Source organism: Hypomesus nipponensis, chromosome 17 (genome assembly GCF_054491055.1).
Source record: "Hypomesus nipponensis isolate SF chromosome 17, ASM5449105v1, whole genome shotgun sequence".
NCBI lineage: Eukaryota > Metazoa > Chordata > Actinopteri > Osmeriformes > Osmeridae > Hypomesus > Hypomesus nipponensis.
Window position 1 is genome coordinate 10,365,392 of NC_140377.1, and position 13,197 is coordinate 10,378,588.

Here is a 13,197-nt window from a genome sequence, read left to right on the forward strand (position 1 = left end):
ACAATTCCCCCAATAAAACCTCTTCTTGAGTACTCGAAATAGTCCGAGTCTGAGACTAAAAACAAGGAGAAGGCCGACAGATAAAGACCTACCATGACTTTGAAACTCTCCTCTCACACACTATCTCTGCTATTTGAGAGAAAAGGACCCTATTATCGAAGTTTATGATGCTGGATGGAATTTGTTTGCTAACTAAATGCCCCCATCTTGTGGTGATACCAAGTATTGTATGGCCTTTCCATTCTCAATGGAGAGTCTGCAAGGATAGCTGGGGGGGGCTGGGGGGCTGGGGGCTGGGGGGCTGGGCAAAAAAAAGAAACAAGAACATTTTATAGATATGACACAGAACAACAGTCAAATCCAACTTGGCAAAATGTATGAACCCAATGCACATACAGGACAAGATACCATTAGGATGATGCAGGACTAATGTGAGATTGATTGCTTTCTGGTATGGTTGTGGTCTTTAATGCGTGCAGCCCAATAGGAACAGCTCCTGGGATGGTCAGATGGGGGTCACAGAAGGAGATATCAGCCCGTAGAACTGTGATTCTCTTGTCATCATTCAGCTGTTCTCTCCCTCACACACACACACACACACACACACACACACATACGCACACATGCACAAACACACATTCTCTCTCTTTCTCTCTGACTGGGCTGTAGAAGCCATCACAGCTCCCAGTAGGAAGCACCTGGAGACAGGGGGGCCACTCTGGGAGAGAGGAGAAGGGAGGGATGGAGGATGGTGGGGGAGAAGGGGGGGGGGGGTCGTGACACCACCATCACACACAAAAACTTGCTGGTGATCTCACCCGGGTTCAGACATTGAGTAGGTGCTACAGCGAGCCACGCAAGGGCACTGTGTCTGCGAGCTGTTACAACCATTACACAGCCTCCATGCCAACACTTAGCCTTCTTTACAATAGTCCACAAACACTCATAAAAACACCATTAAGGGACTGACACTGCGGCTCCACTGATGGATTTAGCATACAGCATGCATGCATTCACAGACTGACTCTAATTTGTCCCGTATGCACGCTGTTGATAGATAGACCTTACGGGCTCCACTGAGGGAAATCACATCAACATGGGACACGGTGGAAAAAGTGAGGATCACTTGGAAACTGGATGGTGCTCCTCTGTCCCAACTCTATGTGTGTGTGTGTGTGTGTGTGTGTGTGTCGGCCACGACCAGAGTCGCGGGGGACAAAAGTAGTACTGTTCAAACACCCCTTTTCCTGTTTTCACGCCAAAGAGGACCATGAGAACAGAGAGATGGAGAGAGAAAGAAAGACAGGAACCCACAGAGAACAGAGGAAGCCACAGTACTGTGCTACTGTCCTGTCACCCACCTCAACAGTCCCTGTATTCTGTATATACATGACCAGAGACGGACAGGCAGACAGACAGACAGGCAGGCAGACAGATACACTGACAAACAGGCAGGTCGACATACAAGCAGACAGAAAGACACCAAGACAAACAGGCAGGCTGACAGACAGATAGACAGGCAGACACAGCCAGACTAGAGAGACATAGACAGACAGACTGCCTGTCTGTCTATGACAAGCAGACACAGAGACAGAGAGACAGACAAAACACAGCATGACATGACAGGTCCACTGTCCCTCTGCAAACAAATTCTCCAAGATCCTGCTGAGCTCAATGGCAAAAGCAACTCGTCAGCACACACACAATTAGGATTGTGGAAAATAACCAGAGGGAAAGCCCAAAACTTGCTTCCACCGCAGCAGAAAGCACGCCACAAACATCTGACACCAGGAGTCCCCTCAGAAGAGGAGGCTGGTTTGGCAGGGGAGCCATATCTTACCTGAGAATTTGTCCCCCTCCATATCCAGAGCACTCCCTTCGTACCCTCATGTAGCGTCTGCTTATTTCCTCTCCTCTCTTTTTTTGGTGGACTGACTTTCCCCCCCCCTCTCTCTCTCTCTCTCGCTCTCTCTCCCCCTCTCTCCCTGTCTCTGCTCGCTCTCTCTTTCTCGCTCTCTCTTCTTTCGTCTCTCTTGCGCTCTTTGAGACAGTTTTCCCTTCCCACTGTGTCCCTCGTTTTCCCTCTCCCAAATCCCCTCACTCTCGCCCTCTCTCTAGCTCCCCCTCTCTCCCTTTTCACAGTTTGAATCCTTCGGTCTGGGCTCTAATGAATGCATCCAGAGTGACGACATGCCCATGTGCTGATCATATGTGGGATTTTAGTTGTTGTTGTATGTTCTTTCTTCCTTACTTGTTATGTCCCTTCTCCTTCTCTTTCCTCGTTTACCCCTCTTCCCTTCAACTGACTTCTAAGACTGTGGCAGCATTGTATCTTGAAAATAGCAACTCTGGCACCATGTGATATGGACTCCTTCGACTAAAATAACCCTGCTCATTCCACGGACTCAAGAGCCCCTCAGAACATTGTCTGATAATTTAGTCTGTCCACTGGCTGACCTGAGTCAAAATACCACATAGAATCAGTTAAATTACTTATTGGTGATTAATTGCTCTTGTCTGACTCAATGGAACCCTGCAGAGTCATGCTGCTATATAACACAAGTCATCCTGTATGAATGTACATACCAGGGTAATTATCTTTCTATCAGCTGTTTAACTCAAACAATAGTAAAGGGAAGGGAGGTAGCTGGGGAAGAACATTGATCTGACTTCCCCAGAAAGTGTTCCTAAGAGCTGACCAATGAAATGCCATTGATAGTGAATTCTGCGTGGTGACTATCAGTGAGAACAAGCCACCTTGTCTGCGAAGTGTTTTGGCATCCAGCCACTTCTTTGTTCAGGCAACTCAGGTGAACCCTGACCTTTGGCACGTCTCTCACACTCCATCAGGGGTCAAGGGCCTCTTGGCAGGCGATGGAGCTCTGAGCCAGTGATCAAACACGCCCAGATTTGTTCAACTGTAGAGTTGCGAAACACAGTCCTTACCTCCCTCACAGACCGAGTGTGTCTGTGTCTGTGTCTGTGTGTGTGTCTGTGTGTGTGTGTGTGTGTGTGTGTGTGTGCATGTGTTTCTGCCTGCCTGTCTCTCTGTGTCAGCGTGTGCTCATACACGTGGGTGTTCAAAGAGTGAACATTTAACACAAGCCTGCTTCTGACTCACCGGTCTGAAACATCGCCCATTCTTTCTCTTGATTAAGTTTCCCTCCCAGAGGCAACTCTAAAATGAGTAGAAAGGAGCCAATAAACAGTGAGAACTAAATCACTATTAACACAGAGCAGTGAGATGTTTTAATGGCATGGGACTGTTTGCTCCCCACAGTGTTGGAGCTCCTGACTCTTCAAACAGGGAGCAGTGTCCTGAGGGCACTCGGGGACAGACAATACAGCCACTGTGTGTGTGTGTGTGTGTGTGTGTGTGTGTGTGTGTCGGTGTGTGTGCGTATGTATATGTTTCCTCCCTGCTCTGAGGTACTGCACGTGGATAAGTATATGTCCCTATTTGTGTATTCAGCATATATGATGGTGTGTGTGTGTTGAGGTTCCAATAAAACTCCTCATAAATCTGGCCTACCGGCGGATGCTGTGTGTGGGGCACATCCATTACCCACCTACCCACCTCGGCCGACCTCCTTAGCTCTGAGACATGCCGTGCTTTTCACACACAAACACAAATACATACACAAACATGCACTCTCTCTCTCGCTCTCTCTCTCTCACTCTCTCTCTCTCTCTCTCTCTCTCCCTCTCTCTCTCTCTCTCTCTCTCTCTCTCTCTCTCTCTCTCTCTCTCTCTCTCTCTCTCACACTCTGGTATATATAAGTACAGCCTCCAGTGTCAGCATCAGGCAGGTCTGCTGACAAGCTGAGCCTCATCCACAGCCCTGAGCACTTCCTGTCTCTCAGCCTGCATGTGTACCTGCGAACACGACCTGTCTGTCACTACAATACACACACACACACACACACAGTCTTACTCATACAGGAACAAATACTTTGCAATTACACACACACACAGACAGTTGTCTGTCCAGAACCCTGTCTGTCAGTGTGTATCTCCTCAACTGTCTGTTAGCCTGCATACAGTATCTGTCTGCCTCAGCGCCTGTCAGATTCCTGTGGCATGAGTGCATATCCTGCAAGGACATGTGCACATACACATGTTTGTGTGTGTGTACTGTGTGTGTCTGTGTGTGTGTGTGTGTGGGGGGGGGGGGGTTGTGTGTGGGTCCCAGAGCTCCAGACATTTGCCTCCCCCCCTCACTCTAAATGCTGATTCTGCAGAAGGAGTTTGCTCTTCCCACTGAAGGGAGATGCCTCAGTGGTGAGCTATGGCCACAGACTGCTGCCTCATGCCAGTTCCCTGTTATCACACACACACACACTCACACACACTCTATCATATACACGTTCACACAATTGTACACACACACACACAATCATACATAATCATACAAACACACAGAATGATACACACACATGCATACATGCGCACACCCAAATGTTCCTTCCACCATGTGACTCTCTTCCTCATGCTTATCCTCGCCCCCAAAAAAGCTCTGCTCTCCACCTCTGATCATCCTCAACTGATCCATTCCCTCTGATTCTCTGAGAGCCACAGATCAAGTCTTAGCCTTCAGTCCCACAGTGTAGGGGACTGTACCTATGAAGGCCCTGGTAAAGCTCTCAGTTCAGCTTCAAGCTGGTTTGAACCACGGTAGGTGGCTGGGGCAAACAGTGTTATGTCATGTATGGTTGGAGGGCTAAGACTTACTGGGACTGGTGATCGAGGAGCCCTCCCCCTTACTGTCTGTCCTCCTCAGCCTCCCACTGGTGGACCTCGCAATACCTGCCAGAGAAACAGAGGAAGACAGATAGACAGATGACAAACCCAAAAATATGGATAATGTCCTTGCTCAGTACAACTCCCATTAAATCTTTTCATTTGTGCACACATTACAGACTGCATTTATCCAAGTGAACTTGACTCCATCTCACTAGCAAGTCTATTATTGTGTTTTTGGCTGTGTCTCCTCCTAATTGAATCCAGGTACCGGTATGTCAACAAACACCACCCATCCCAGAGAGGTGACATCAGTCTGATAACCTAACACAGACCCTGGTAACAACCTGTGACAGCCAATAGTGGTTTTAGATTATAACCTGCAGCTCTGGAATCACTGGAATGCTTGCTGATAGTCCATACTTCTACGAGGAATGAGGGCTCAGAGACCTATGCCAGTCAACAGTGTTCCAGATCATTCTTGGCCATGAAAGCTCAGCTGTTGGAGGATGTTTACCTCAGGAGGAAGCTATGTTTTGGTAGCATTGAGCTAGTTTTTGCTAGCTAGGACAACATGATACATGTGAAGGTGATAAAACATGCTTGAAAGGCTATGTACCATCATATTTTGTAAGGGATAGACTTGAAGCAGAGGCAAAGCCGGTTTTTGGTATAGGCGACGCATGAAGGCGCCATAAAGATGGGGGAACCAATTTCTAAAGCCTTAGATTGCATGTTTAACCAACCAAACGAACACTGAGATCAACACCAGTGTTCAAAAAGTGAAACTGACAGTGGTTGAAATGATTGGTCAGATGTGACTCAAGGTTAGATTGTTTGACTGGCCTGGGTGAGTAACAGGAATGCATTGCTCAAAAACACTGTAGACACACACATCAACAGCTGGTTCAAACATTTAGAGGGGGGGGACTCTAACCATGGGTCATTGAGTCATCAAATGAGCCCTTATGGTGGGACTTCATTTTATTCAAAGACAGTACTTGCCACAACTACGGTAGAATATGTGTGCCATTGTCCAGACATGAAACACAGTGTGTCATAGACTTCTGTGCGGTAGGCCAGACCACTGATCAAGGAGGACAGGAAGTGGCCGAGGTAAACAGAAATTATGCCAGTGTAATTGTACTGTTACTCCATAGAGATGAATCACATCCTGATCTTTGTGTGAGTTGACCAGCAGGGGGAGAAAGAGAGTGCGCAGGGGTGTGTGGGTGTGTGCGTGTGTGTGTTTTCCCTGTTTTATGTAAAAGAAACAAAGCGTGAAAGAGACAAAGTAGGCAAAGTAAGAACCTGTTTATTTTGAAGACAGTTCCAACTTTCTCTTTCCCACATTCTCTCTTTCTCTCATTCATCATCTGCTCTGTGTCTGCCTTGGTTGACACACAAAGCCTATCACTTCCAGCCTGCAGGGAAGCAAAACTTCTCCAAACTTCACATCCATGGTCTTGTTGTAATCCTTAGCCCATGCCAGACCTTTTCCTCCACTCCAGTTTAAGGCCTCCATCGGAGCTAGAGGGTCAAGAGTCTGAGCTGACGCTGGCTCCACACACACCCATACCTGGAACCCCTTTGGAACGAGAACCAGAACGATCAGATACTGCACATGCAGGGACCAGCGGCAGGGTTGGGAAGGTTACTATGTAACCTTAACATTAAAATGTAATCCGTTACAGTTACTAGTTACCCATCCACAATTGTAATCAGTAATTTAACTTTTGGATTACCCAAACTCAGTATTGTAATCTGACTACTTTCCATTACTTTTGGATTACTTTCAAAATCTAGTTTATAACCAGTTGAAGTTTGTTTACATAACCTGGAACTTCTTAGAACATAAATTGATTGTTGAAACACCAGGAGAAAAATGCAGTGTGTTGATGCGACAATATGTTTGCAATTGCATTTGACTTTGTTATGCAGCCATGATCAAATTTTTAACAAGCCAGTGTGTCTGTTATTCAAATGTGAAACGTCACAGAGAAAATGACCAATGATAAAGCAGCCAATTTTGCAAGTAATAGGATACATTTTTCACAAAAAAATCAACTACTCCCAAATGTGAAAGTATCTCAAAGTAATCCTCAATATTTTTCCAAAGTATCTGTAATCCGATAAAAAAAAAGGCCAGTAAAGTAACGGATAATAGTTACAATTATTTTGTAATCAGATTACAGTTATCAGATTACTTGTAATCCGTTACTCCCCAACCCTGACCGGGGGCAGTGTTCTGCCACATGGACAGCGTTCCTCGTGATGTTTATATTTTACAAACACCACTGAAAGCCGCCTGTTTGTTGTCTCCCTCTTTGAATTTGATCCGGAGAGGACGCAAGGCATGTGCAGCACATCACAGCTACTGCACTAGTTTCTCGAAATGAATTTCTGGTTTTCTGTGTGCGAGATTTTGCTAAGATCTAAACCTGCATGGGTGGTGTAAAGGTCCATTATAACTGTGACACACACACAGATTGAATTTGTTAAATAGCCCCAATTATTCATCTTCCTGTCCTTAACCAAGGTTTAAATACATAGTCTTGTTTAATCCTAGGCTATGTAGGAGAATTATCCTAGATTATCCCTTTAAATCACAATAATGAATGGCCATCATGTTGAGTTATGTAGGGATGGGGTTGCTATTAACAACAAACCAACAGTATGACACCTCTATAATATCCACTCATTCAGCTAGGCGGTGAGGTGAGTTTACATGTCCGATAAGTACACAGGGGACAGATGAGGACAGCGTCAGTGAATGGCTGATTGCTGTGAGAAGAGAATGAATGGAAGCAAGCCAAAGCTGTCAACTCCTAGAGCCCAAAAATTGAGTCTGTGCATACAATCCAGTTTTGCACATACATCACGTGAAAAGGTGAAGACACACGAGCACATGCAAACACACACAGGCACACACAAAACACACACACTTACATTCTTAATAATAAGAATTGTTCTATAATAAGCATGGTATTGTGGGTCTGTTGGGAAGGAGGAATATTCTTATATTAATTAATATAAAATCAATTAATATGAATTTGAATATTTTTTGACTTCACATGCAACAGCATCAGTTCTCTATGTACATAAGCAGTGTGCATGCTTTTTCTGTGGGAGACAGTAGTATTATGTAGGCCCTACTGCATGTAGAGGTTTACATGCATGCCCTAGCAATTAGCTTTTACAATTTAAAATATACAGTAGTTATGCGAGTAAAAAATGGTTGAAGTCCTGCGTGTCCCCTCATACAGAGGCATATGAAGACATGACAGAGATAAACACACTGACACGCTGGGAAGTGTTTGAGGAATCTTTAACTGCTGTGAAGCTTGAGTGGAAAAAAGGCTAGTGAACCACAGAGTTGAACCCATGAAGCATCTGGAACAAAAGGATGTGTGCGCGTGGGTGCGTGTGTGTGTGTGCGAGGCACCAGACAAGATCCAACAGGTGAGTGGTACTGCCACAGGCGGTGCACAACATCACACAGAGGTGCGGTTCCATTTCCTTGTCCGCCATGCTATGATACAGGTGTTACACACGCCTCCTCACACAGCACATCTCAGAAGAGACTGATCTGGTCATGTCAGGTTTATGATGCTGCCAAGTAGTCAGACTTTAACGTTTGAGAATGGTTTGGAAAAAAAAGTTTCAACATTTTTAAGAAAAAACAACGCTTTGTGCAAGAACTAGTGAGCAACAGATGGAAGGCAGTATTTTAAGCTAGTGTATGGTCTTGGTTAGGGGTTGTTGTAATACAGAAGGGCTCTTCGGCAATCTCTGTCTTGTGTGCGAGTAACAAGACCGGTCAAGTGCATGCCTCGACAAACATGAAGAGATTGGTTATTGGTTTTGGATGACAGAGCAGTGTAAACATGGGAAGTGCAAGGGGAGGAGGGCCGCCCCTTGACATATATACACACACACACACACACACACACACAAAAAGTCTCTACAAAGAACACACACACGCCACTCTGCCCCCAGATCACATTGGTTGTGTTTGTAAAGGAGGCTAGTCACTGTTTGAGTAAAGAGGGCCAAGTGGAGCAAGAACTTTACCCCCCTTCTTCTCCCCGCCTTAGTTGCAACTCATCCATCTGGTCCATTGTGATTTTATGGCCCTCATTACGCCTTGAGAGTATGCTGCACATACACTGTGCATGCCTTCACACTACCTCTCCTGTGACAGGCTGCCTTGGGGTGGAAGGGTGGGGGTCAGGTGGCAAGACGGTCATTTTTCATGTGTGTTTTTACAGCCTAGATAAGGCCTTATACCTGAATGCGTTTTTCCTCTGGTCCGACCACACAAAGAGCCAAGCCCTGTCCCTGACCCTGGAACCTAGCGCTAATCTAAATGGCCAAATGGGCAGGTGAAGACTGATCCTGTTCATGTTTTTTTTTTTTCATCACAACCTGAGGCATTCAATGTGAGTATTTCTCACTCATCAGTGTCATTCATGTAACTCGGTAATACTAGATACCAAGCTACTATGAAATTGTTTTAAACATCACTTCACAAACAAGTCCATGTCCAAGCTACATTATGCTAGTCAGTGATTAGCATCTTTATGGAATATGCAGTCAAATGTCAGGGCAGGAAATAAGAGCAGTGAATAAAACAATGGTGTTATAGATAGAGATCTGCATCCGTGTTGGCTGCTACTTAAACAGATGAGTGAGTTAAAGCAAGTTCATCAAGGTCAGTTAGTGGGCTTGAAGCTCCCTATGGAGCAATGGGTTCATAACACAGGTAGGTGAGGAGAGAGAGAGAGAGAGAGAGAGAGAGAGAGAGAGAGAGAGAGAGAGAGAGAGAGAGTCATGTTACCCTGGGTGTCTGAAGGTTAAATATAGAATATGAGTGTTTGTCTGGATTTCAAACTGAAGAATCAGAGATGAGTAAACAAATGACTATTCAGGTATGAGAGAATTGTGTGTCGTGTGTGTGTTTGTCTAAAAAGGGAAATACTTTTTGCAGACTTCTATGCCTTAACAATGTATGGGGTTTGCCAATGCCCAAGCTTGCATGATGTGCGTGCGTGTATGTGTGTGCACTGTGTGTGTGCACTGTGTGTGTAGAGTACTATCTTCAACAGGTTCTTCTTCGTCCCCAAGCCCTAGGCACAGGCTAGCTGGGCTCTGTATCATTTCACACCCCAGAGACGAGGCTATCATCACAGAGCTGCATTCCTGAGCCAGTAGACGATAAACATAGAGTGGACTCTTCAGACCTGGCTCCATGCTAGCTACCTCACCACTGGAGGGAAAGACCCCACACACCAAATACTGCACTTCAGGGGACAGCTATTTCCTCTATATGAGTCAGTGTGTATGTGTGTGTGTGTGTGTGTGTGTGTGTGTGTGTAGGCTTGTGTCTGTGTGTTACAGTACCTGTAGTCCATTAAGCATAGGCCTCTCTGAGAGTCAAATTGATGGTTTGGACATTCTAGACATGCTTGACAAGATGAGAGGGCAAATATGTCTCAACATGGTTTATAGTTTTACTTTCAAGTTCCATCTAACAATACCTTTAAGCCTTTAAATAAGAGCCTTTCTGGAATATAAACAGGTTAAAAGCCATAATGCAGGCCAGCGCTTACAATTTGTCAGCTGTTGAAGTAGTAGTGCGTTTTGCTTCAGACATGAAAGCACATATCCATTTATGAGTAAATCAAACAGTTCTTTGGGGGGCTTGGCAAATAATGACCTGTTTGATCCCCTGTATATATTTATATATGATTTATATAATGTGTGAGCGTAAGAGAGAGCAGGAGTATGTTCTTCCCTCAGGAGAGGGTGAGTGATTCTCATTCATCTGCAGGTTACTGATTGATCCACAGTGCTGAGGGAGCGGCGTACAAGGCAGAGATCAACTCCATTGACCTGGCTGAACTAGGAAGGCTGCATGAGTGAACCCAGACACACACACACACACACACACAGGTGCACCCATTGCACTTAGTGCCATATATGTTCTATAGATTTGTAGCACTAATACTACAATAAAAAAAACACTCATATTCTCCCACACACACTCACAAACTGGGCGCGGTCCGCCCCTGCTGTGTCATCCACACACCAGGTCTCTGTTGCCAGTCCAAACAGCGCACCAGTAAAGGAGGCCATTATCAAACACAGGTCCACCAAGCCTTTGTTATTAGTCAACATCCTGTCTCCACCATGTCCAAAGCTCAGTTCTGACAAGCATTCCCAGAATGTGACAGCCCTGCACACGTTGGAAGGAGGGAGAAATGGGATCAGGGACACGGCATGATCTGACATGTGCTCTGTACGGAAAACCTGACGAGCTTCGACACACAAAGACCAGGAGGACTGTTGGGAAATGGCGGAATGTTGCAGAGAGAGGTTTGTGTGCTCCCACTCAGAGTGGGATGTTTAGGGATGAGGGGACTAGGGGAGCGAAAACGGCAGGTAAAGAAGGTAAACAAACGTGGCCTCTGATGCCTGAGTGAGATGTGAAATGTGATGCTGGAAGCATTTAGTAGACACTCTTATCCAGAGCGACTTACAGTAATACAGGGACATTCTCCCCGAGAAAAGTAGGGTGAAGTGTCTTTCCCAAGGACACAACGTTATGCGCACCAGCAGGGAATCGAACTGGCAACCTTCAGGTTACCAGCCCGATGCTCTACCCGCTCAGCCACCTGACTCCGCATTCAGATGTGGAGGTGAGAGGGAATGTAGGGAGTAACAAGGACGGAAACAACCTGGACGTCACTGTTGGAAGGATGGATAAATGGATGGACGGAGGAGTGGACAAATGGATTACACAATGAATGTATTAAGGGATGGATAAACAGACAGATGGATGAATATAGAGAGACGTAAAGGATGGGTTTCTTACTTTTGTATATAAAGCTTTTCATCAGTCCACCGTCATAACACAGAACCTACTCCTACTCGATTTAAGTCACAATCACAACATAAAGTATGTGAAAACAGACACATTTTCGGGACTGCAAACACATAGAAAACACATGCATAGTAAATGTATAGACACACCCAACCAATGACAGAGCAGAGAATAACATTGTTGATGGCCTGTTCAAAAGGAAGACTAACAGTAAATCTCGTCACCTCCGGCTATGCTATGAAGCTGTCAGTCATAAGAATTTAAAACCAACTGTCTTGTTACATGTTTTAACATTACTTAGGATATAACCTTCTACTTGGGACAGTAAATAATGCTTAACAGTACAACTTGCTTGAGCTCAAGGACCAAAGACACAGGGTTTACATGAGGTCACTACGGGGTTTTCTGTATTCCGCTACTTATTCTGGATTCAAAAAAGTTGAGCTGAAGATAAGTAGATAAATGAATAAGAAACGTTTGACGTTTTACCACCTACAGTAGACCATCCGGAGTCAAGCAAACAGAAAGCATGGATTTCAATATTGCCACGCCCAATTATAAATCCTCTGATGGCAAAAGGGATAGAATTATATATAGTTTACAAGTCATTTCTGAACCCAACAGTATATTTAAATCCTAATGACCTAATCCCCCAGCAGCGTTGCGTTCTGTCTGTGGCAGGTCAATGAGTAACAGGTGAAATACTCATGTAGCACCGCATAACCATACCACCATGGATCTACAGTGTGGCAGTGCCTTAAACTGTGGTCCATTAAAAACAGGGGAACCTAGACCAAACACTTTCATTTTCACATATCCCCACACACACACACACACACACACACACACACACACACACACACACACACATGTACTCCAATTGCTTTAGTGCATGATGACAAACAAACCTGAATATCCCGATTTCTTCATTATCCTCTTGGTAATGGAACAAGTAGAGTACAATAATAACTTTAATTTAATAAACACCGTGGCTGTCAAGTGGGCTCTTCATTCACATCCGTAGATTTTACAGGTACACCTCTGCGCTCCTTTCTCCCGCTTTCCCTGCCAATCCTGGAAAGTTCCAGTGCTTTCCTAATGCTCCTGGGCGCGGGAAAAAATACCGTTTTAGTGGATTTTGGTAAATTTCGAAATGCTTTAGTCTCTCTAATCTAGCGCCAACAAATGGTAGACGGGAGTCAAAGGATATATCCTGGCAATGGAAACAATTACACCTGCGCTCTCGCACGCCCTTAAACAGGGGAGGGACTTAATCAAAATTCTAACTTTACTGTATCTTTACATGACATATCGCTTTATTCCACAAATATGAACCCCATTGTCTTTAACCACAGGTATGTTTTGAACTATTCTCCTTATCGTAACATTCAAAGGAAACATTTTCTAAACAAAATCTTTATTTGTTTTGATAGTTTCTGCTCACACTGTCTACTAGGTTCCCTATCACTGCAAAGTATGGATTACAATCGATCGTTACCGATCCTATCGAAATACAATGCATGACGTATTCCAAACAAGGTGCTCATTGCTCATAATAGCTCTACAAAACA

The 13,197-nt window shown here is 44.9% G+C and overlaps 1 protein-coding gene across 2 annotated transcripts in view; it reads right to left on the bottom strand.

Annotated features, from left to right (window-relative positions):
• Positions 1 to 12,783, bottom strand: part of septin9a (septin 9a) — a 54,768-nt gene extending 41,985 nt beyond the window's left edge. Inside the window, exons 1-2 of one of the 2 annotated variants that reach the window (XM_084677588.1) lie at positions 12,535 to 12,783; positions 4,732 to 4,806 (exon numbers count right to left, since the gene is read on the bottom strand). In XM_084677588.1, coding sequence (XP_084533714.1) covers positions 4,732 to 4,806; positions 12,535 to 12,556 — 97 coding nt within the window. In that variant the 5' untranslated portion in view covers positions 12,557 to 12,783. Of the gene's footprint in view, positions 1 to 1,840; positions 2,040 to 4,731; positions 4,807 to 12,534 lie in introns of those variants that run through there. The other variant, XM_084677591.1, reaches the window with a different exon arrangement.
• Between the last annotated feature and the right edge of the window lie 414 nt (positions 12,784 to 13,197).